General features: G+C 37.7%; 1 protein-coding gene across 1 annotated transcript in view; it reads left to right on the top strand.

Annotated features, from left to right (window-relative positions):
• The window catches only part of DCHS2 (dachsous cadherin-related 2), a 104,778-nt gene that overhangs the window by 30,665 nt on the left and 48,261 nt on the right, over nt 1-25,852 (top strand). Inside the window, exons 2-3 of the mRNA XM_059471223.1 lie at nt 12,368-12,559; nt 18,725-18,956. Of these exons, the coding sequence (XP_059327206.1) occupies nt 12,368-12,559; nt 18,725-18,956 (424 nt within the window). The remainder of the gene's footprint in view (nt 1-12,367; nt 12,560-18,724; nt 18,957-25,852) is intronic.

Below are 25,852 nucleotides of genomic sequence, written 5' to 3'. Positions count from 1 at the left end.
ATAGTTCTGCTGTGAAACTTTAGTTGCTGTGATTCCCATTTCTGTTGTTTAGCAGGAGCCAGGTCTCAGCAAGAAACTGTTTAAACAGTTAAATTAAGAGACTGTTGCTATGTGTCTGCTGTATAGCTGCTGGTGAGGGAGAGCTGCCACTCTCTGAGGAGGTATGGCAAAGGACAGGAAAAACAAGCCACTTTTTTTGGCCATATGGTGAAAAGTTCCAATAAAGGCAGCTGAGAATAGCTAACATCGTGGACAGGTACCAATAACATGCAAGAAGGATGGAAGCAATTGAGAGCAGAATCTCATTATTCAGTAGTTTGCTATTCTAATGTCTTTTTAGCTTCTCCAGAAAATGGGGGAACATTTACACAGCAATGGAAATTAAAGGGCTACAAATTTAGCACATAGATGTGACAAAACTGCAGGGATCCTTCTGTTTTAATCAGAATATCTGGTCTGTTTATACTTTAAATACCATGGTTCAAATAGTCTCATCCATTAGTTTGAGAAAATTTCTCAAAGTAATGAGGAAATAGGGAATGGGTTGTCTAAAAGCAGCACATGTGATAAAGTGATTTAGTATTAGAGACATACTCTCTGAATATTCAGGGAGGCCTCAATCCTCCCAAAGATTATGGATGTATAAATTCTGTATATACCAAGTTGGACACTTCTTTTTGGAGTTGCTATGTTTCTAATTTTTGTTTCTGAAGAGCAAATACTGAAGAATTTCTCTACTTGCCAGTGCGATCTCATTCTTCTGATTGCTGAGGTTGAAATTCATTCCAGTTAGCCCTTTTGATAACTGAAGGGGCTAAATCCAAAATGTTCAGAACCAGTTCCCAGAACAGAGTACGTCCTTTCCTAAGAGAAAACAAAAGACTTTGGAGAATTCTGGAGCTGAGCAAATGGACCTAACCATCTGATTTTCCTAATCTCCCACTTCAAAACAGCTGATTTGTGTGCAAGAAGTATAGGAACAGTATAGGGCTTCAGTGTCCCTGTTTGGAGGAGAATTCCTAGTCAAATGAAAGGGGTGCTTGTGTCTGTATCACTGATGCGGCCAATTTATACCATCAGCCTCTCTCATTTCCTTCCCAAACTTACTACATCTGCTGTTTTTTGCAAATTAAAAATTGCTGCTAGTACACAGTGTGCTTTCCTTAAATGTTACACTATGAAACTTAGTTACTTTCTGTGCTTGTCTATTTGCTTGAACTGTTCCCTCATATGATGTTCTGTAGTTCCTGTAGTAGCTTGGGTGTATTTTCTAAAGGTCTTAAGGTTTGTCAGGTACTGGATCATGCTATTCAGCATGTTCCTTCTGAACTCATGAACAAAGGGTTAATGTAGAAATCGGAGTATGTAATGCATCTGTTATAATGATGGGTGGGAGGGGGGTTGTCTACTTGTGCTGCAGATTCATGATGCTTTCTCTTTGGCCCTGTTAGTTGGCTCAGGACTGTTCTGGCCTGGAAGCTTTTGTAACTTTGCATTTCTGTGTGGTGTGTGCAGCTCGGCGGGACAGTCTTCGCCTGGGTTTCCATCTGATGGATGTGCATCCCTTACAGTGACAAATGAAATATTTTTCACTCAGTGCACAGTCTGGATGTGTATCCTGACTTGTGCACATATAACATGCTGGTCTTGTGGCCACCATGTAGTTGGGTTTGTGTGTGGAGGCTGTATGAGCTGGGACTGAATGTAGAAGGAAAGGATGCATCTCGTGGTTTCATTCAGACATGTAGCCTGGTCTGAAAAGGGCAGAGTCATTCTGGCCCCGTCATTCTGAATGACATAGATGTCACTATGTTCATTTGAAGATCTGTAGCTTGTGAAAGAGAGTGTACACTCAACTATTTTTATTATTGATGTGCATGACTTAGTTGGCATGATAACGTGTTTCAGGTAAATTTTACTAGCCCTTCACCAAACAGAATTTCTGTTGTATGAGTAAGTGTAATTCCCATAATACTAATCAGGACTTCTAGTTTGGGAATGGGAACTATTTTATGGTAAGCTCAGTTTTAAGTATTGAGAGTGTTTAAAAGAGTTTTAAGTATTTAGAGTGTTTAAAAGCTGTGTCTTGTGTTAAATTTAGAGTGGTGGTGAGTTTGTCATGCTTCTGCATATCGTTCAAACATCATGGATCATAGGTGATACCCTTTAACTCTTTGGGAGTGGCTCTGCCACCTCCACATATTTAAAGCTGGGCCATCTGAATCATGTTTGTAAAATGTACAGCTAACTTAAATTGAAGATCTTGCTGCTTTAGTTACGTTTATTGGGCACTCAGTGGGTTTTGTATTTCAAACCAAATAAATTACTAAAGGATTCTTTTTTTTTGTTAGACATTATCCCAGATTTTGCTTCATGTCATGCAATTGAGGTTAACATTTGCACCTTCTGACTTTTATTCTTTCTGGGGATTGTTTATAGTTACACCTTGTCTACTGCTAGCCCCTAAATTCTGTGAGTGTGAGGCCTTTGAAGAGCAAAAATAGCTAGAAATATAGACAGGCAGTGTTGGAGAGAGAGAAAACAACATTGGTGTATGTTTATGAAAAAATTGATTTAGAAGGAAGGAGAAGGGAAATGTCTCAATACTTTGTGTCAGGCTTCATTTTTGCACCAATTTTTAGGAGATATATAAGATCCCTTGCTAATTTTTAGCCTACAATGAACAAAATATAAAAATATTTTTTCTCAAGTGCTGTGAATACAATATTCAAGCTGTGAGTTTGGCCATGTTTTAAATTTTTCATAAAAGTTGAAATGAACTAAGAGAGCCTCATCTGCTTACTTCCAAATATAAATTAGACATGATTTATAAGACTCCAGTTACACAAAATGTATGCTTTCCTTAGAAGAGAGTTTATTCTTCTTTTAACACTTAGGAACACAACATTTTGCAGGCAATAACTGAAAGTAGTGCAGGCCATATTTCTGAAAGCCAAGCTAGAATATGCTATTAATACTGTGATTTTGGACATAAGCACATTAGCAGATACTCAGGAGTCAGAACAGAAGAGGCCAGCTTTCTGAAGGGATTCTGGAAGGAGTTTCATATTTGTTAATATTTGGCAGTCCGTTTAAATGAACATTCAGATTCTGAGCATTAGACATGCAAAGTGATAGAAGCCTTTGCCTTCATTTACTTATGTATTCTGCAAAGCCTGCCTTGAAGTGGTGTTGTTGAGCCTCACCACGGCAATCAAAGTAAAATGGGACAGATGATGATGATGATATATTGCTGTTTATCTAACTTACATTAGTACACTTGCTGTAGTCATTAAATGTAGGGGGATACAGTGTGGGTAAATGAAGGTGGTATAGAATGTAATCTTGGCCCCCAATGAGTTGCAGCTGGACCAATTACTAAAGATTAGGAGCAGGCCTGATCTTAACAGGCCACACCAGTAGCCAATAAGAACAAGTGTTATAAAAGAGTAGATTGGTGGGCTCTGGAGTCAGATGACTACTGTGAGGACCAGGAATAGTCAGTGCATAGAGGAGGTGCCTGCGAGAAACATCAAGGAGGTATGAAACTCTGGTGATATGGAATCCTTGTACTATAATGATAATACAACTCTTGATATATAAGACAAAAATTAAACCCTGATTTTTCATGGATGAACTAGAAATACCTGCCTTTCAAGTGTGTGTGGATGATTAGGTAAACAAGTCCATTGTTGTATAACTCATTGACTTAAGTAGCAGTCTGAAAGGTAAATAAAGATCTGTAAAAAAAGTGTGTGGGCAGTAGGAAGCCTACCACTATTTGAAGAAATAAACTGAAACAGCTGATGCCATGAGGAAAGCAAAAGAATTTGTCTAACTTTGATCAACTTGCTTTTTCTGAGGATTTTTATTTTTTAAAATGAGGATTTCTTCCTGATTTATGGAAAGGTGGTGACCAGTCAGCTCACTGCTCTGGCAAACACCCACATACACTGCATGGAATACCCACACCTGTATCTGGATTGACCCTCTCTGACATCTTTGGACCTGAGCAAAACTACGTTTTCTGAGTTAATCTTCTGCTAGGGCTTTTTGGACAGGTTTCTTCTCCAGTGACAGCAGGCCTCCTGCTGGCCTGCCATACTACTCTTTCCCTGGTGTTAAACCACCAGATCTACCCAAGGAGTGCAGAAATTTACAAATCTACTTGTAAGTGGCATTCAGGTAGCCTACATATAGTCTTTGCTTACTGTAAAGGTGCAATACAAATCTTTCAGGCTGACAGCAAAGTAAGTTTGAGCTTTTAATCTTGGCTGCTCACTGCTACTTGCTAATGTGACTTGGAAAAGAACTAGGAAAAAAAAATTTCAGTAATCTGACTATACACAAATAAAGGTTCTTGGGTTTCATTCTGTCTTCTTTTTCTTTAAATGGACCACTACTCTTAGTGATCTTGTTTGCAACAAAGCTCCATAAATTGTTGTAGCAGTCCAGTTAGGAATGTTGGTTAGAGCATTGTGATTGGCAGGCATGATTTTGCAGCTCAGACTGGTTTTGGGGCTTGGAAAATGTTTACACAAATGTGTGTAATTGTTCAGATTTAGCCTCTCTTAAGACTATATCACTGCTTAAAGAGAGTTCAGATTCTACCTGGACTGAACTTTTCCTACCATCTTCTTACCATTTGCCTCAGGTTGGTTGTATCAGGAACTGACTTGGCTGAAATCAAATGTTGCGCCAATTACAAAGTTTTTATGATGACCTTTAATTGGATCATATTCTTGACCTGTCTCAAAATCCATTTGCATAAAACTGTGCCAAAAGGAATGCAGTTGGGTGCATGGTTTCTTTTCTACTTAGAGCTCTTTCTCTCCTTTGTAGCATCCTTCTGCAGTTTGTCTATCACAGATATGACTATAATCAAAAGATTTTGTCATTAGTGTTGTAAGATCATGCACATATGCTGAGTTTAGGATATTCACTTCAATCAGTTAAATAATAGATCGCATTACAGCTGTATAAGTCTATACTTGTTATTATGAGTATAGTAATGAAGTTAATTGATCTAAGCAAAACAATAGAATTATTATTACAATTTTTTATTCATCCTATAATACATGCTACTCATAATAAGTTACACTATTGATTTGCTTTTTATTCTAAGTTGCCCTAAACAAGACAGCTAGTACCTTGACTTTTGCTTTCTAAAACAACTTACTAAATATAATTCTAAAATAATCCTGCCACAAAAAGTTAAAGCATGCTCCAGTGTACAATTATTAAAATAGCATGTTCAGTATGAATAGTTATTTTTGAGATAGATATTCTCAATTATAAAACCCATTGCTCCTTGCTTTATGCAATTAGTGCAGAATAAGGAAATTTTTGTGCTCTGCTGTTGCTTGACAGAGGTATTCAGTCTTGGGGCTCTGTAGCTTACTAATGAATAAAAATGAATTTGTACTTAAACCCTCGAGTGCACATAGCAAGGTTTTAGCATGTTATAAAATCTAAAATTATAGCAGAGTATGTGAACAGAATTAGCAAATGGATGGAGCTGCTCTCACTGAAAAGTAGGGGTTTGTCTTTAAATAAGGCATTAGTCATGCAAATATTTGCTAGTTGCTGTTAATTTCTTTTTCTTTCCTCAGAAATACTTTCTTTTCACTTCTGTTCTTTCAGCTTACATTTACATTAATGATAAAATTAAGTTACTTTGGTTTTGATTATATTTGCACAATAAGAAGGAAGGCAATGTAGACCAAACAGACTGACAGAGTAGATGGTGCTTTTAGCAGACATTTTCTGTGTTGGAACTCAGGCTTTGTACTCCCAAAAAGACATTTTTTAACCCCTGCTCTATCATGTAATAAGTAGGCATTTAGCAGTACAGCTGCTTGCTATGAATTCAGACATTAACAATGTATTTTGTAGCAGTCGAATCCAACCAGGGTAATTAGAGTGATAAGGTCAGACATTCCAGGTTGGACCTGCCTCCCACACCTTTGGATCCTGGCTCACTTCAATGGGATCTAGCTGCCTGTGCTGTTTCACACAAGGCATGGTAGCAAAACTTAAGGCATGTCAGGAATAGCTGCATTAAACTGAAGTGAATTCAGGCTCTGGCTAGTATCAAAGCAGGATTTGCAGATTACAATACAGTCCGAAATGCCTAGTTCTTCCTGGATCTGGACTTCACTTGCTGAGTAGTGTCTGGTGTTCAGAATGAAAGAGTGATGCTGTAATGTACTTAGGCTGTTTTCTCCTCCAGTGGTTTTAATTTTTCTTGCTTTCTGTAGACTAAGTGAAAGCAGTAAATCAAAGATCTGTCAATATTTTTTATTGGCAGGTTTGTTCACAGTCATCAGTTAGATACACAGAAGAGCAGAGAAGGCAAAAACTAAGATCTCATAATCGTTCATCATGTAAATTAAATTTCTTTTCATTTGTTTGTTGTGGGGTAGATGGAGAATATTGTAAAAATGGTGTATTATAAAGAAGGTAAAAATTAGTGTGATTTTTTTTTTAATGAGAGATTCATATGTGAAGCAGGGTTAGTTTTACTTTATTTTAAAACCATGTAGTTAGTTGGAATTTCTGTACAACTCATGGGGGCACAAGTGGAAAAAAAAAACCCAAACAGATGTAGTTGTTTGAAAAGTCAAAATCAATAGCCTTATAATTAAGAAATGTTATGTTTAGTTGAGGTTACAGTGAATACCACATTTCACATGCTGTCCTTGAGCAGAGAGTGTGCCTGGCCTGTGTCTCTGCATTTAGGCTTTTCTCTTTTCACTTGAAAGGCTATTGAGAATTATTGAGTGTTTTGATGGGACTTGCTTCTTATTAGCACCTTCATAAAACTGATGGCAATTTCTAGAGTGAATCAGAAATCGGCTGGAGGTATCAGCATCGGCTTTAGTACAGATTAGCAAGGTTGTGTCTGTGCAGTGCTTATTGTCAGTTGTGGTTATCTCCTTCCTAGAGCAGATCAAAGGAATGCAGAAAAATTGGCATTAGTCAAGTCCACTGACCTGACCAGCACAGTGAAATTTTTTTGTATCAGAGCAAGGATGAGGACTAAGGATTTTCTTGTTTGTTGGGGATTTTTTGAGTATCTGGTACTGTGGTGGTTGACAAAGTAAGCATCAATACCAGTTGAATTAGCAGCTTAAATTTCATTTTTTATTTTGATTTGTGGCTTTCCAGATGCAGCCCAGTTTGAGAATGAAGAATGGGGCTTTTTCTGCTGTCAGTGCAATTGTCAAGGACCAGCTGTTAAGGCCTCAGGCAAAAAGTTCCTGTTCTTGATGTCAAGGCTCATGCTTTTAGGACTTCAAGTGGATCTGCAGCTTTATTCCCATTTCCATATGTTAAACCTGCTGCACTAGGGAGCAGGCTAATCGTGGGTGCTGAGGCAGATAGATAAAATTCCAAAGTAATGTATTTATTGCACTCTTTAGGTTTGGTGTCAGCATTATTGTCTGCACTGCCTGAGGCAGCTGTGAGGTAGAGATCATTGGTTTGTGTTTGATATGCTGTTTTCTCACTAACCAGGGTTCTAAGTCAGAGCACTGGCTTGAAGACATTTGATGATGTGTGATTGTGGCAGCATGCGTGCTAATCTATCATACAGATACACCCAAGTAACTTGAAAAATGTCTTCTACCAGTAACTTCACTGCTAATATTTCTATGGTCACGTGTTGCTGACAGCATGCCACCAACTCAGACTGCTCCTCTCCTTCCCTGTGGTCGTGGACAACATGAAGGTCTGGCAGAGCAGATGCTTCCACAAGTAGCTAACCATTCCAGTGGTGCTTGGGTTGCCTACATGAGGAATTAAAACACTTCTCTGGTGAGGGTTTGCCGTCAGGTATTGCTGTACTGCCTGGAACACGCCTGCTGTCCTTCAGTATGTCAAATGTAAGGATGCTGGATAGATCCATTTTACACCATTGGTCTAACTGAACCTTCTCAGCTCCCTGGTAATTTTGTCTTTTTTTTATTTTTCTTTTTTGTAGTTTCTTAAGCTGTGAAGAATTGATTTAATATTTCTTAGTCTCATTTAATTGCTATCACAGATGACCATGGTGATGACTTGACTGAATGGCCTGGTCTTTCCAGTGGTCTGGTCTATCTGAAAGATGTGAAATTAATCCTGGCCACTCAAATGTGAAACTCAGCACTGCCAGTCAGTCATCTTTAAGGCTGCATACTCTAAATCCTAAGAATTATTTTTTTATAGGTTCTGAATCTTTGATCTAGAAGTAATAGGATTGTCTTTTTTGTTGTGGTTTTGTGAGTACAAGACACTTTCCCCATTTTGCATATAATGTAAAATATTTAATCTGCTTTTCAAATTATGTTCATTTGTTAGGAAATAATATCTAGGAAGGAAAATAAAGGTAAACATAACCACAGGGACTTTATTTTAATTTTTTGAGGATAAAAATGAGTGGAAATGAAAAAAAATATATATATAACGGGAGATTTCTCTTAAAATGACTTTATGTTTAAAGCAATGTAGAATTTAGTAGCAGATCTATTTCTCTATAATCTTGCTTACGATTAGTTCAATGCCTGTAAAATATGGAGGCATTGCCCATTGCTGAGTTGTCATCAATCCACTGAAGTGAATGGAAGGAGTTGAAGATCTGCCAGATGTTTGCTTTCTGTAAGCTCTGAAGTCTTTGCTTTCTCAGCATAGTGCTAAAATAGTTTTGCTCCCTCTTATTTACATGTACTGCCAGCAATTTTTTTTCCATTTAAACCTGGAAATGTGTTACAGGGTTGAAGCGCACATGTGAGCGAGGAAATTAGGGCAGTTACCTCTAAAATGATGGATTCTTTAAGGTCATCCCCTCTTTCCATATGCAAATATAAGATGATTTCTGCACTTCCAACACTGTTGAATTTTATTTATCTGCTTACATTTTTTAGTATCTACCACTTCACACCATTTATTTTCCTCTTGCACTAATCTGTCTGAACATCACACAGGTGGATCAGATTTTTTTACTTGTTCTGCACAACATTTCTCTAGGTCCCCCTGTTTTCTCCTCCTGAGACAATATCTGAAGTCTAACCACTTCATTGGTAGTGTCAACAGGACAGAACAAACTGGTTTTTTTTCTCTGACAGATTTTTAGTCTAGACATTGTACAAGCTGACCACAGGATGTAGGCTACAGGAAGCATGACTGACAGGAGAAGTCCAGCCGGGAGCTATGCACACATTGACTCTTATTGGCTTTAAAAATGTTTCTTGGGGAAATACTTTGTCCTGAACTTATTCCCAAGTTTGCACTCCTTAAAAACTTGGATGTTCAACTTACTGCATTGAAAACAAATTTAGTAAAAGGAGAAAGACCTTGGGAGCATAACTGTTCCTTTTCTTCCCCTTTATTTTTCTCCAAGATTCCAATCTTGTATTAGGCTTGTCAGAGGTGTTACATATTTGGTACTCTCTTGCCTCCCACTTCTTCAAGGCACATAAATCCATTCAACTCTATCACCTTTGTGATATTGCTAACATACAACTCTCTTGATCAGTCCACTGTGAAAATTCCTTCTGCTGCCTTCATTTCCTCCGGTTTGGGCTGCTGTAACTCACAGCTCTTGGGCAGTTAACTGCTGCAATACTCTGTAGGATTGGTACTCACAGTAGGCTATCACAACCCAATGTTTTTTGGACAGTGACCACTGTGTGCTTTAATTCCTGAAATCTTTAACAATGCAGTCACTTAATTGTGTCAAAAAACTTGAATTTGTTAGCATGTTTTCACTGAATTCCTCCTTCTAAATCAGCTTGCATTTAGTTATTAATTTTAAGGATCTTTTTTCAGCCTCAATGATTCTATGATCATATAGTTAATAGCTTCCCTTACCTCAATTGTAGTGCCATTCTGTGTCAGATCTGTCTGCTACAGGAAATTTTTCATTCACTTGTAATTCCAGATCTTCCCTCTTCAGATCAAAGGTTCCATGGTGAGTGATTAACAAAAGGACTACTAAGTGGGTAGAAATTGAATGGATGTGAGGTGCTTGAACAGGAAGAAAGATTATTTTTTTCTCAAAAAATGGATGCCACTTAGTTCTGCTGCCTGAAAGATGATTATAGTAATTTAAGTTGATCACAATTAGACCTTTAAATTTGCATAGCCTTGAACTGAAGCATTTTTATTTAAATTCATCACTCATTATGCCTTTACATGTACTGTTCAAAGTCTGAAGACTGCATAATTTACAACAAAGAAAACAAGTCACCGAACGTCATGAGCTAAACTTCTAACAATACCCTCAAATTTTACCTGCAATCAATCACTCATGCTCAGTTGCAGACAAAAATATTATCATTTACACATGTAACTGCATGTAGGCACAGTCAGACAGAACCTTTCAGTACTGTCACCCCTGTTGGATTTCAGGCAAAAGAAACAAATTGAAATACTTTTCTTATAAGGGTGAAGTGAATTATTGCTCCATAACATTAGGGTGGTAGATTACTAAGAGCTCACTAGATGTGTGTTCTGGTCTTTTTTTTATGACAGAAATAATAAAGTACGAGGCTGGAGAAATGTGCATGTTGTAGATTTGATTTGCATACAGCTGTAAAGCATTTTTAGGACTGGATCTTTGTTTAGCTGTGTGTGATTGTGATTTTTGCCTTTAAATTGCCCAGAACAAGTAGTTGGACCCAGGTCAGGAGTGGCCGTGCGTTGCACACTGCTGCAGCTGTGGGGTGCAAACCTGCAAGGGTGTGAAAAGGGCACGAAGGGCTCTGCGAGCACAGGGCTCCCCTAAAGGAGCTTTTTTTTTGTGTAAACTCTGGTATAATGGCCTTTGGCATTGCGGAAAACCTTCCTATGGGAGGGAAAATGTTGTGGAGCATGTGGTGCAGTCACAGTGATACTTCTGAAATGCAAAAAATCTTGCGCTTCCATGAAGAAGTGGAAAAGTCTGAAAAACAAGCAAAAACCAATCCACAACAAGCAAAAAAATAATAATTGAAATAACACATATATCTTTTGGGCTGTCACTTTAAAATTCTGATTGATGTAACTTCTCTAGAGTAAGTTTTAGCTTTATGATTTGAATTGGCACTTTTTATGTGGTTTCCTTTTCCCCACTTCCATGCTTTCCAGGCTTCCCAAGACATGCTTTGTTCATTTGGTTTTAATTCAGTCCCAGCTAAGTATCTCAGTGCCAGAACAATTCCTGTGTGGGCAAAGAAGGGAGCTTGTGATGCAGGCACTCACTGGTCTTTATGGCCACATTTGTCCTGGTAGGAGCAGCAGCCAAAGGCTCTTCTGGGTCCTATGGTCAAATGACCTGGCACAGCTTGTGTCCATGCAACTAAATTAATTTATATCACCCTAGCAGGGTGACTTAATTCAAACCTACTTCCAGGAATACTCCCTGGCCCGGACTGTTTATTTTGAAACTGTACCTAAAATTGTGCCAGATGGTTTTCTGTACAGGCAGGCACATGCAGATCTCCACCTCTGACCTTGCTGTGGGTCTCATCAGCCTGTGTCAGGTGCAGGCACTGACTGGCACAGGTCTCTCTGGGCTCCCACAAACTCTAACTCTTGGGCTTTGTGATACTAACGTTTCCAAAGCTCTGTTAAGGTCTTCTCTGTTACATTGTGCTTGTACAGACAGGCTGATGGAGAACCCATGGAAATTACCATTTTCAAAGAAAAAGGGGAAAAGGAAACCAATTGCAAAGAAGAAATTCTTTATGTATCTCCAATAATGGCAAGTTAGAGAACTGAAAATCCTGGTTTTCTTAATGCATGCATAGCTTTCACTTAAGTTTAGAAACATTTTGGTAGAAAATAATTTATAACAATATCACAATGGAGCGTGCCAGAGAAGAGCCAAACTCAGCACAAAACACTTGTTATCAAAGATCTTAGGGGAATAAAATTGAAGGAGCAATGTACAAAACTTATGTGTTTATCAAATACCACCTGTGGGTCAAAAAGCATGAGTGCCACCAAGCCCTCTTTCAAGTGAAAACTAAATTAAGATCTGGGAAGTCTTTTATAGAATACATTAGGTAAGGATGTCCTGCAGCACTTTTCTGATCCACATGTGACATAAGAGCTTTCTGATTTTTTTGTAAGAGCTACCTCCACTGGTAAAAACATAAAGGGAAAATAGTTTAGGTATGGCTTAAGAGCATGGCTTTTCCAGTCTTGGGAAATGAAGAGGATTGATATTTACACTGTCAGTAGTTCAGACATTTTATGAACTGCTGGCAACCAGCTTAGGTAGCAGAATTTATTCTGGGTACAAACAATTGCTTTTACAACACAAACGGGTTCAAAAATCCCAGACACTTTGTTTTAATGAGTAATTGTTTCACTGGCTTCATTTTTATCTCTTGTCTCCTTGCAGGTCAAAGCAACAGATGCAGATGCTGACCAGTTTGCAGAAATTGAGTATTCTCTTTATGATGGATTTAATTTTTATGAAAAATCCAAAGCTTTCCAGATTGACCCACACACTGGTCAGATCTTTGTGTCTCAAGACATTGACAGAGAAGGAGATCCAACCACTTATGATCTCTTAGCAAAAGCTACAGATGGGGTAAGTTTCACCTTTTTACACTGCCAGATTTGTGAATGCATTTGCAAATTTGGATGTCTGATATACTTTTAAATGAGAATGTAGCAACTATGTAAAAAACTGCATGAATTTGAATAAAATGTCTTGTCTTTAAAGAGAGCAGAAAATTCTATTCATGAATTGTGAATTTCTACACAAACTAATACAATTGGCTGGGAAATACCCAATGACTCCTAAATAAAGTCTGGAAAAATGTTTCTAGGATGTTAGTCCTTGCTAATTTTCCTCCTCCTATTGAAACCAATGGACTCCAAGTTACTTCTGCTCCCTGCTTTCAAGATCACTGCAGCAGTAATAAGAGAGTACCATGGGCTGGAATTGCATGGCTACTGTGGGTGACAGTGACTTTCCTGGGGAAGTTCCTTGTCCTTTCTAGCTGTCTGGTGCCATTGCTGCCACTGTGGCTGGGTGCAGCCTCCCTGCAGCTGCATGTCTGCAAGCTTTCCCACTTCTCAAGATCTGGTGCTTGGAAGTGAGCATTCATGGTACAGCAAGGGCGGGGTAGTTGTAGTGCCTGAAATAGTCCATAGCAGATCCTGGCAAGGAAGGTGAGGAGACATTTCTGTGGTGTGAACATATTAAGATGTCTGGGGATGGACGCCTTGCCCACCTGATGCCATGTAACAAAATATTTTGCTAGTAAGCTCCAAAAAATAATGGGACAAAACTATTAATTGTATTTTCATTATGAAATATTTTTGTGGTTTGCAGTCTGAGGTTGTTCCTTTATAAGGCCCAGTTTGTACTTGTCTTTACCTTCTTCAGCTTAATGGTAAATCGTGAAGAAGCTGAAGAAGGTTATTGGTTGCCTTCAAATGTTAATTTTAACATAAGGACACTTTTTGAAATGTTATTCAGGTCACATTTTGCGGTACAATTTGTCCCAAAAAACATTGAAATTAAATTATTTCAGACTAAGCAGTTTTTATTTCTTATTTTGAATATTAAATTTGCATTTAAGGTCATGTCCTAAATGTATGTAATATAACTTTTAAAAAATGCAGTTGTCTTAGAAATGCTGTATTTTTCATTAAAATGCCTGTGGGGTTGTTTTATTGTACATTGAAGAAACTTAGTGAACTATGATTTCTATACCTATGAGTAGGTTCACTTAAGCAGCTGCAGTTGATGGTAGTATTAATTATTTCATTTTGAGAATTTAGCCATTGAGGGTATATCTGTTTTGTTGAATTCAGATATTTGTGTAATAGTTAAACAATGTTTTTTTCTTTAGCTGTCCCAATTCAGTGCTCAATTCAGAGGCTGCAGAAATATTCTTTAATTAATATTGCCTTTAGCAGTGTGCTTTTTCTTCCTCATAGATTTCTTTAGAGCAGAAAAAAATTACATAAATATATTGGTATATTTGTTTCCATACTCATCTGATTTTAATGTCTATTAACTTGACCCTGCTTATTGCAGGGGCTTTGAAAGGTGTCTTTGAAAGATGACTTTCTTTGAAAGGTCTCTTCCTACTCAAACCATTCTAAGATTTTAATATAAGGATATAAGAGTGGGTTTTTCCAGGACAGTGCCTGTAATGTCTATAGCAGAGGCAGTTCTCTCTGACCATTTTGGAATTTCACTTGTATGGGATTTCTGCCTTCAAAATTTATACTTGAATACATATATCCAAAAAAATTTTGAAGAGTAAAGCAGTCTGTATGGAAATGTATAACAGCATAAAATTGGGCATTCTGCTATACTTCATAATTTCATTTTTCCTATCATTCACATGTTTTGGAGCTGTATAAATGTAAAGGACACATACACATGTTTGGAATATCAAGATGAATCATTAATAAAGGGTATGTGAGAGCTGAACAATAGTAGTGAAATTCTGAAAATTTTCTAAGATACTCAGTCAGCCATAGAAAATTAATTTGAAAACCTGAAAGAAAATATGTTTGCTTGAACAAAAACTTCATGCCTTAATTTTTTTAGTTAAATTACTGCTCTATTGATAAATCTTAACTTAAAGGAAAATAGCCAATGCATTGAAACGATAGGGTATTATTTTTTAAATTGCTCTGTCATTTATCTCCATTTATGGACCTTGTGTTTTCAGAAGTTCAGTAATGGGGAGAAAGGTTCAATTTTTTATTGCCTTGTTTGTGACAGGCAAGGCTTGATCTTTTTACTGGAAGTCAGCACTTTGTAGAAGTTTGCCTGTCTGAGACCTAAATACTAAAGCACCTAAATTCAATATCAGCTTTTCAAATTTTCAGTGCATCTGAACTTGTGTTGACCAACTCTCTACCCTTAAAGCAGAATTGTAGTAGGATATTTATCCTATTTCCTGACATTCTGCTGCTGATTTTGATGGATTAAAGATGTTAGGTATGGGGCTCAAAGTGGAGGCTGTGATCAGGGGAGAAATGTACACAGAAAGAGAGAGAGGAAGGATGAAAGGTCACTTGTGACAAAGAAGGTTAGAGAGATGAAAAGGAAAGAAAATAACCCAGTTAATTAGAAATGAGGAGGAAAATAAAGTATTTTCCAGGTGGTGTGCAATTTATCTTACAGCTAAACTATCAGTTTCCTCCACCTGTTCCTGGCTACTCCATTACATGGCTTTAGAACTTGTCAGTCATGTCTTAAATGCATTGAGTAGAAAATGTAAGAAGTGAACTTGAATTGTACACAAGAGCCCATGGAGAGGCAGGTGGGAAAGAGCTTCTGTTAAACTGGTTTTAAATAAACATCCTGTGAGAGTTTGTGGGAGCACTCTCACTGATTAAGCAAAGATGGAAAGAAGTATCCTTGTCTCTTTTATATGAAATTGTAGATCTTCAGTTTTTGACCTGCTTCATCATCACTGCAAAGGGTTCAGTACACCATCAGCAGGGGTGTTAGTGACTCCCTTACTGCCTTTCTGCAGAGAGACACTTTTTCCCTTGCTTTTTGGTAATCCACCCTGCCTATCCAATTTTGTCTTTTACATTGGAGCAATTAAAATCTAGATATAAACACTGGACATTCACAGGCAAAGCTTCTGAAGAACTTAAGGCTTTTGAAATAATTGCAGACATCTCTCCACTTTGACAGCATTACTTCAAGATGATATGTCCTTTAGGTTTACAAAAAAAAAAGTCATTATGTCAGAGATGCTGTATCTAACAGTTCAGTTTGGAACAAAAATTTGATAGCATGGTTCACTGACAAAAACTTGGAAGGTTGTGATGAAAATCTTGATAGAGTTTTAAGCATTTTACAGCACCAAAATAAAGAAATACAGCTGCTCAAAATAGCATAATTTTTTACTTATTAAGACAGAGTTTCCCCTGCCCAAGGCAGGATTTTTTTTTAAGACTTGATAAAGAGGTCTACTAGCTTTAGCTATTTACATACATTTGATCCTTCTGAAGTAATGAAAACATTAATTGTTGTTATTTTGACTTGATGGTAGTTTGTCCCCTTTTGTACCTCTTGCACGAGGTACACAACCCTCAGGACTCTGACAGGTGTTTGTAGAAGTGACTTTGTTGCACCAGAGAGTACAACAGTAGTGAAAAGTATTTGAATATTTGAGATAAGGGATTTTAAAATGAACAGCTGTGGCTTTCTGCTCCTTGTTAACATGTTTTGACAAGTGTAATTTTCTGTCAGCAATAGATCTTATATAAGTCAGCCTTCATGTTTTGGAAGATAAATGTTTTGCTTGCTTCTGAGCAGATGAAATATATCCACATCATTAGAAATAGGAGTTTTAGTTCCTTCTCAATTGGAATGATGCTTTGTTTTCAGATGTCAGCACAAGAATTGGGCCATAACCAGTTAATGTCATTAAGTTATTAAGTAAATGTCATACTTGGCATGTGAAAGTATACACTGCTTCTTCAGGAAAGGAAGATTCTGTCTCCATCATTAAATTTGGTCAATTTTCTTAGAGAATAGAAATTTCCCTATATACTTACAGTTAATCAATTTCAAAAGCCTTTTCAGTCTTTACATAACTGTGTAGCACAAATACAAATTGGCTGAAGAATGAGGTTTGGGGATTTTGCATGTCTGTTTAGCAATAATGAAGCTTGAAAGAAACAGCTTAACACAAGCTCTTGTGAGTTTGGTTTCATGCTGTTCCAACCATCTTTTTTAGATACTTTTTATTCTTGACTTCACTTCTTCCCTAGTCCTTTTCCCTTAAAATACTTCTGATTTCTGTTCTAAAGTACCTGAAAGCTGTGAACACACAGAGCATATTCTGACAGTGAGCAGAGCACATTCCCTCCCCTTCCCCTGCTTTCCTTTTTTAGCTCCTGTGCATCCCTAATCATGGAAATCAAGGTACTGGGGAAGGGGCTTGCCCTGAAATGGAGGTGTTGGCATTGGGCTCACTGCCATTTCCATTTCTCCATATTGGCATGGGTTTCATGGCAGTCCCAGTAATTTGTAGGCTGATTGATGACTGTCCTTTAGAGTCCTGGCTGCTGGCTGCCTGTGCAGCAGCATGAGCCCTGGAAGCATGCCATGCCTTATTTTCTTCAGAAGAACACCAGGAGGATGTGGGATAGATCTCTTTGTTTGTGGGTGAAACACAGACACATGATGCATAAGATCATCTTAATTTTCCACTGACTTGAGCTTTTATGGGAATGTCACCTTACCCAATAGAGGAAACATTTACAGCACAGAAAAAAAGCCAAACCAGGCTAAACCAAAAAATCACTATGAAAATATGAAGGTAAATGCTGATAATATTTGTTTTTATTAAAAAATAAGTCTGAACCTAAGGACACACTAAGCAAACACTCAAAAATAGTGTTGTGGGAAATTGTTATATAGTAGGGTAAGTCTAAAAGAGTCATATCCAGTCTGAATCCTTGGATAGTTTAATGAAGGTCAGGTTTAAAAATAATTGATGTGAACAATTGGATTGCAGAATTTTGCAACATAGTTGGTTTTGGGTTGGTGTGGTTTTCTCTGTATCACAGCTACTGTGGCTGCAAAATGAAGTTTGCACTAGCTCAGCATAGTTTGTGTGTGCATGACCATCTGATCTGTGTCAGCAGTTTCTCAAAGTGACTGCTACAAGCACAGCATGCTCAGTGGACTTTGAAGAGCTCAGGATTCTTCCACCATCTGTATTTTAATGTACCACTTAAAGCATGTGCAGACTGTACATGCTTGTGCTGTTTTGTGCCTCTGAGCATGCCAGTGCCCCAGAATTCACTGTTATCTCTGCCACAGTGGACCTGCTTTCTTTTAAAAATGCTTGTACTTCCTATGGCTACAAAATAGTCCTGGAAAAATGAACCCCTCCAAAGTAATGGGGGGAGTCCTCTGAGAAGTAAATTGCCACTAGTTTCACTCAGGTGCCTGTGGGGTCTGTACTTCAGTAGCAAGAGAATTGTCTTTTTTGCAGATTGTCAGAAAATTCAGTGCTTTGTCATAGCAAATCAGTATTTTTATGTAGTATGGTATTATAAGCCAGCTTGTAGTTGCTCCTTTCTTCTCTAGTTTCACTCCAGAGCAAGGCTAAATGTTGTCCCATGTGGTATTCTAGTGGGCTTTTGTAGGGCATCTGTCAGTAAATTGAGCATAGGTATTGCAGACAGCAGCCTGACAGGTCAGGTTTTGGCTGTCCTGCTTTTTGTTTGTGTCCCTGGTTGAAAAAGCCTCATGTTCACCATTATGGTAGTCATGCTTTTACATCTGAAAGTCTCATAGAGAGAAGTTATTCCTGCTTTGCTGGAGCACCACAGTCACCTGAGGGGCATGTCTTCCTGGAGCATAAAGCCCTGATTTTTATCTGTAAAGGAATAAGTGGAGTGTTGGAGATGTCAGCAGAAGCATGTGAGGTTAGACTAGTAAAGTTTTTGATGTGTGTTGGTCATTAGCATTACCTAAACTGACTTTTTGTGTTCAGGCCTTGCTGTTGTAGAGAAGCTGAATTTCTTTATGCACTCCATCAGCCCTTGGTGTTGTGCTGAGCAACATAGCTTACTTCTGTGCAGTGTTTTGGGGTATTGCAGATACTCTAATTTGCTTTTAATGGACATTTTCATTGATCCATATTGTTGCAGCATGCTCCCCTTCCTAATGACGGACTGAAGCCAGCTGTGTACCATCCTATTTTAAAAGTTCTTTTGTTTTTTATTCTTTTATTTCTTATTTATCCAACAGGGTGGTCTGAGTGCCCAAGCTTTTGTTCGCATTGAAATAGAAGATGTTAATGACAATCAGCCTGTGTTTGAACAAGACACCTATGTGACAAGTATCAGCAGTCACACACAGCCAGGAGCAGAAATCATCAATGTTGCTGCCACAGACAGAGATTCAGGAATATTTGGCATTGTCACATATGAACTGGTCCCGGGAGAATTTTCTTCTTTTTTCACAGTGGATTCATCCACAGGTAGTGTATGTGTCTATGATTCAGAAAGGTTATAATTATACAAGATAAATATTCTCCTTAATTTTGCTTTTTTGTATTTGGAGTTATGTCACAGGGGTGAAACTTAGATTCTGATGGAAGATAATTCTAGAGGTAGATGGAGGATTTAGGTTTAATGTGAAACTTTTGCATTTACTGGAATAAGCAGGAAAATGGAAAGCATGGTACGTGACAGCACAATGAAGGACAAGCAGCATGCCACATATCCACTATTTTCAGCCCTAAATCTATAGATCATTGTAAGAAATAATAAAATATTACTTTTTTACAAAAATATCTGCATTTCTAAAATTCTTAGGGCTTACTCTTGAAGATGAATAAAACACCCTTCACAATGTTCCTCCTTTTATTTCTTTTCTATTTCTGTTCTAATCTTCCTCTGTACTGTGCAAGGATAAGTCCTCATTCTGCTCAGTCTTACAAGGCATATTTGCCTCCCTGTTTGATTCAATGTTTAGCTTTATAACTGTGCTTTTCAATAAGTTATTGACTAAACTGAAATTGCCATTTTTCTTGAGGGCCAGCCCTTGCATGTGAATGTATCCTGATCAACAGATGGTCATGACACAGATTATTTATATGTTTAAGATCTTTTTAGGCTCTGATTTACATTTACATTTACATTTGTGTATATATTAGGTCTTTGGCATTCAAAATCTTGCAAGGTTCTATTCTTTCTAATAGGTGTCTATTTTTACACAATTCCCAAAACATTCTGATGAACAGAAAAACTAATCTTCTTAGGAAGTTAGGCTGCTTGTCTGGGCTATTTCAGAATTTATTTAACTATGGACTTTTAACTACCTGTCAAGTCAGGTTCTCAGGGGCATAACTGATGTCAAAAATACGTAGGTCAGTCAATAATTAGGGAGCTGGATCTCCACAGGCATTTAACTGGTCATTTTAAAACTGTCCCATCAGGCTTGTTGACGAGAGCCCCTGTGGATCACATTAGCAGCACTGGCTTTGCAGCAACCCTCTGCTGAAAGAAAGCCTTTTGAAAGGTTTCTTCCTTGGATTGTGACCTTTTGGCCTCTCTTTCCAGTTTGGCACTTTGTATAGGAAAAATGTCTTGCTTAATGATGAAGACTCTATAAGCTTGTAAGTTACTATTACCTCATGGATCTATCATGGTATTTTATCAAAGGCAGACCAAATTCAGGGTGAAGTTGCTTGAGGTTATTATTGCTGACATTTCATGATGAGAAAAGCTCTTAGGTCAGACACTATTCCCAGCATTATAGTGCTTGGAATCTGATTGCACTTAATCAGATCTTGTGGGTAATTCACAAGGTCAGACTGTGTCTAATTTTAACTTATTAATATTAATGCTGTGGCTCTTTTTTTTCTGAATACATTTTTTCCATTTATATTCTTCCACACCTATTGAAAGTAAGGGCTTATGCTCAGTCACTGGTGAGGCAAATGATTTTTAAACTATAAGAAAAAATAAACATTTTAAACAAAAAAAAGCCCCAACCCCCACCCCCCCCAAAAAAATGCCCCCAAAACCCCAAAACATTAAAATTGCCTATATGTCACACAGAAATTTTGCCATCTTTAAGCTTGAAAACCTGTCCAGTATTCAGAGAGAGATGAAACAAGTGGCACACTGTTAGGGCACAGAGATTTTGAGCTCTTCCTCCTTCTTGTTACAACAGAGACGTTTTCCAGTGTTCATTGTACTAAAGCTGTCTTTATATGCTCTGATTTACAGCCTAGTTTAGCTGTGCCTGTCTGAAGGTTATGTGGGGGACTTCATCTAGTTAGCTGGGCAGCATTTTGTGGACAGAGGGCAACAGACAAGTATGTGAAGGAATAGGCATTCTCCAGGTGATGGGTGCTCAAACCAGAAAGCCAAATGAGATATTACAGCTTGGCCTCTGTTTTTCTGATTTTATGGATGTGCAGTCTGTTTCTGTTGTGTTCTTTATTTTTTCCACTTTATGTATGTATGGCATATTCTGTTTTATCTGCTCTTCTCATTATTAGAGGACCTGAACAGAAGGACAATGATGGTGTTGGAGAATTCTGTGGATTTGGCTGCCTGATAAGTTTTATTTTTTCAAATAATTTTTTCTCTCGCTGATAGAGAATTTAGAAAGGAGAAATGAAAATCAGTGCATTAGTAATTTTGACTTACTATGTTCATTTTAGCCCTTAATATTTTATGTGGACAGAGATATTCTCAGTATTATGAAATTTAGAATAATTAGTGGCAAATGGTGTGTCACATTACACTGTGATACATTAACATAATATGCAAGATGATGCTGTTGTCCATGATGTATGTAATTTTTCTCTTTTTTTGCATTTTCCCTTTTTCTTGCCATGAAAATTTCTCACTGTAATTTTCTTCAGGGATGTTTGTTGAGTGCTGCACTTAGAATATTCACTAAAAGTTGACTTTTGAATTTTTGGAAGATAAATGGATAAAACAGTAAAATAACAATTGAAAACCAAATTCTTCATTGCTATGTCTTGCTTCTGGCTCTTGTTTGTTAAAGCTCTTAGTTTTTCTGTGAGCTGTGTTCAAAATATCCTACCAGCTGGTCAACTCCTCACTATATACAAAATAACAATACTGCTTTTGATACATAGATATTATGAGGTTGAGGCACATCCAGGCTCTTTGAAGGGGCTCCATCTTTTGTTTCAAGCACTGGCACATGTGGATGTTGTAAATAGATAAATTCAGTTGGAGCGAGAAGGAACATCCTTTCATTGACCAGACTGACATTCCACTGAATTCTTTTTCAATTCTAAACAAGATTTTATTAGTTATATTTGTTTGCTATGTTAGCTTTCAGACGCTGCATTTATTGTTTTTGATATGCTCTTGTCCTCATAAATAACATTTATTATGTTTCCATTTTTGAGAAAGTCGAAGTCTTTTTCATTTGATTGATGATAGACTTTCCACAAGAAAAACCACTTTAAGAACTGTGTAACTAGAAAAATGTATGGATAGGAAACTGTAAACCAGCTCTTCTGCTGGTTCGTGACTCTTGCTATCGTTTGTTTCTAGAGTTGGTGTAAACAACATCTTGGCTTCATTATGTTGCCTTTTGTAGATATCTGATCCATGCATGATCTATGAACAGTACTCGTGAATTGATTAGAACAGGGCAAGCTGAAGAGCTCTTCTGGCTAAGAAACTGTTTGAGCTATGTTTGTTTATTTTCCCATTGTTACCTAAAAAGCTATCTGAAAGACAGTGTATTTATAGTTATGGCTGAGCTGGTAATTAAAAATGTAAGTCACAGGATGCAATCATAAGTGTGGCAGAAAACCTATGCAGTGCTTGACTTTAAGACTTCATGATTAACAACTGAATTAGTAAACTTCCATTACAATAACTGCCTTAATACCTACCTTCACCCAAGGGCATGTAATTAATTTTACCATTGATCTTAGTGATACCCTTTTTGAGAGATTGGTAGAAAGATGGTTATCATCATGATCATTGTTCTGGTTCAGAGAAGTTGTTTGAAACCAATGAAATTGTAATCCTTGAAAATTATTCTGGACTAGTGTGACTTCATGTGTCAGTCATCAGGTAAATAGATTGTTCATAGATTTTAAAACAAATCCCCTAGCTAGTCCCTGTGTGCAGAGAAAACTTCCATGGATGCTAAGCAAAAGGCAGCAGCTATGGTTTGTCTTCAGATGAATGTATTTGTTATTTGAACCTAGCATGAAAGCCATGTAGAGAAAGTATCATTCACTCATTGGATGTTACAGCAGTATAAGCATTTAATTTAGCTTCTGTTCCTTTCAATTCTATAAGATACTTAGGCTCATGTTTCTGTGATTCCTACCTAAATTAGGTGCCTAGAACAAAGGCTATGACCTTTCTTTTGTGTATTTTATTGAGAATGTGTCTGTCAATATGGCTGATGGACCTGGGCTGGATGCCAGGTGCCCACCAAAGTCACTCTATTACTCCCCTCCTCAGTTGTGCAGGGAAAGAAAATGATGACAAAAGGCTTGTGGGTCAAGAAAAGCGCAGGGAGAAATCTCTCAGCAATTACTGTCACTGGCAAAAGAGACTCAATTTGAGGAAATGACTTTAATTTATTGCCAATCAAATCAGAGGAGGGTAATGAGAAATAAAAACTACATCATAAGACATTCCCCCCCATCCCTCGCTTTTCCTGCACTTAACTTCACTCCCAATTTTCTCTATGTCCTCTGGCCCCAGCAGTGCAGGAGGATGGGAAATGGGAACGGGGCAGTTCATCACAGGTTGTCTCTGCTGCTCCTTCGTCCTCACACTTGTCTTCTGCTCCAGCATAGGTCATTTCAGCAGGGTCCAATCCTTCAGGAACAGAATGATCCAATGTGGGTTTCCTCTGGGGTCACAAGTCCTGCCAGCAAACCTGCACCAGTATGAGTTTCCCATGGAGTCACAGACTTCTTTGGGTGTCCATCTGCTCCAGCGAAGGGTCTTCCATGGGCTGAGGGTGGATCTCTGCTCCCCTGTGGACCTCCATAGACTGCAGAGGGACAGCTGCTGTAGTGCCACATGGCCAAAGTGCCACAGCCACTCCTGTAGGGCCCACACGGCCAAACCCTTGCCACATAAACACAGTGCACTGAGATACTTGATCTTGCCATTGACTTGAAGATACTTGGACTACCCTTCTGTTATAATACTTTCTGTTACTTATTTACGCCAAAAACCACATTGTGAGGAGAGCAGACAAGCCTTGTTGCAAGAGCTGGTTAGTAGTGGAACACTTAAAAAACAAAAACATAACATAAAAAAAAATTCAGCACAGAAGGGCAACTCCTGCAAAATGAACATTCTTTTGTGGAAATTTTGACTTTAAGATGCTCCCTTTAAGATGCACTCTGATTTCTTTTCAGCAAAGGGCATCATGTGACTAAAATGTCCTGTAAAAGATTTAGAGCAGTCTAGGAGCTTAGTCTGTTGGCAAAGAATAAAAGGATGAATACACCTAAAGATCATGCAAATTTAAGAATGTATGAAGTACCTCATCCAAAGGCCAAATTGTATTCCAGAGTCTCATCACTTTAACAGTGCCTAGTAATGGCCACAAGAAGAGGAGTTGTGTAGAGTTTGTACAGAATAGTGCCTCACTGGTATATATTTCTTGTGGCCTTGTGTATTTTAGTGCTGTACTACTTTAATTACTACACTATGGAATTGCACATGTGTAAATGCAATTTAATGGCAAACTAACTTATAATAACCTTTGATTTGGTTCAGAATAGATTCATTCAGGTTAAGGATGCTGAAAAAATTTGTTTTATTAAAAAATAGAACTGTTTCTTAACAGCTGCATCTTCAGAAATTGTAATTGCTTTATTTTTATTGCAATACAGGTTGAAAAGTAATGTTGAAATACCAACATTTATTTTTATGGGGGAAAAACCCCAAAACTTTGCTTAACTCCATGTATTGTACACTGTTTAATATATAACAGATTGTATTAGGCATCAAAGTAAAATGGGGATGCACCCTTTCTAAAGCAAACAAGGCCCATATTTATGATGATTGATGATGTTTTCGTATGGTATTGTAGAAAAAAAACCTTTCTTTTTAAACTACTTTTGGCATTTTCCTACAGCATGTAGTACATTTGCTAAACATATGAAGAGCTTCACATAAATAGATTTAAAATTAGGAGTGCTTTATTTTGGAACATTTTGAGGCCACTTCTTTTTTTAAACTGCAGTTTCTTCAATTACTGTCTTTTTGATCTGTCATAAGATATTTGGAATGCTGCAAATCAGTGGAATATGTCTGAGACATTGTTTAGCACAGTAAGTTTTCACCTTTGAAGAATTTTGTTTGAGTTAAATCAAACAGGGAAAAATAGAGTTATTTGTGGGCATTTACCTTCACTGAGATCTTCCCTAATGAGAAATTTATCATAAAGAATGCAGAAAATAGTATGTTGTCCTAGAAGCACACACTGTAGTAAGTGTAAGGGTGCAGATTTTGGCCCTGAAAGAATGGTGTGTAGCAGAACAGCATGAAAAAATATTCATACTGCTAGCTCCTTATGTGTCTCTTTGTTTTTCTTTTATGTATAAAAGCCAATAGAATCAACTATCTACAAAGAGAAATATTCCTACAAGCTACGTGCCAAAAACTCAACCATGCAATAGTGGAATGTATGTGAGATTATTTGTGCATGAAAGAATGCAAAGTATTGACAAAAATACTCTAGCCCACCCTCCTATGTCCTGGTTAAGCCAATGTCAACAGAAGAACCCACCAGAAGAGGCAAAGAGTGAACTTTCTTGGCATTATACAAATGATGTGGGCTGATTAAAAAAAAAGTGGTGAAAAGGAAAAAATTATGCCCATTTCTGTGGAGGTGAATAGTGTGACATTTATTCACTAAAATTTAGATGATCAACCCTTTTCTTTGCTAGAGACTGCATGGGTCTCAGAGCACAGGATATATTTACTGTACTTTGTGTTCTCAGTTAACCTAAAGAAAAGAAGAAAGTGGCAGGTCACACCAAGGGAGCAGACAGCTGTGGTACAGTGTTAGAATGAATGTAGCAGGGAAGTGTGTGCAGCAGAAAATCAGCCCATGTAAATGAAGGGCAGCATCTGGAATGTTTTGTAATGCTCTTAATACAAGAACAGTAAATATATCTTCTTTAGCTTATAGCAGGCTTCATTCTGTGTCTGTCCTGATGTTTTTTCTACAGTACCTTCAAAGAAAGATTTTAACCATCTGTGGTTACCATGGCAGTTGAGTTGTGTTACCAGGTTGTGCAGTGAGCTTTTTTTGGATCTAGAGGCTGGCAGCTTGATTGAAAAGGTCCTTGACTGAAAAGGTCCCTGACTAAATAGACATTTTTGAAAAACT

This window comes from Ammospiza nelsoni, chromosome 4 (genome assembly GCF_027579445.1).
Source record: "Ammospiza nelsoni isolate bAmmNel1 chromosome 4, bAmmNel1.pri, whole genome shotgun sequence".
Classification (NCBI taxonomy): domain Eukaryota; kingdom Metazoa; phylum Chordata; class Aves; order Passeriformes; family Passerellidae; genus Ammospiza; species Ammospiza nelsoni.
The sequence above is the reverse complement of the archived record's forward strand: the minus strand, read 5'-3'. Positions and strand labels throughout refer to the sequence as shown.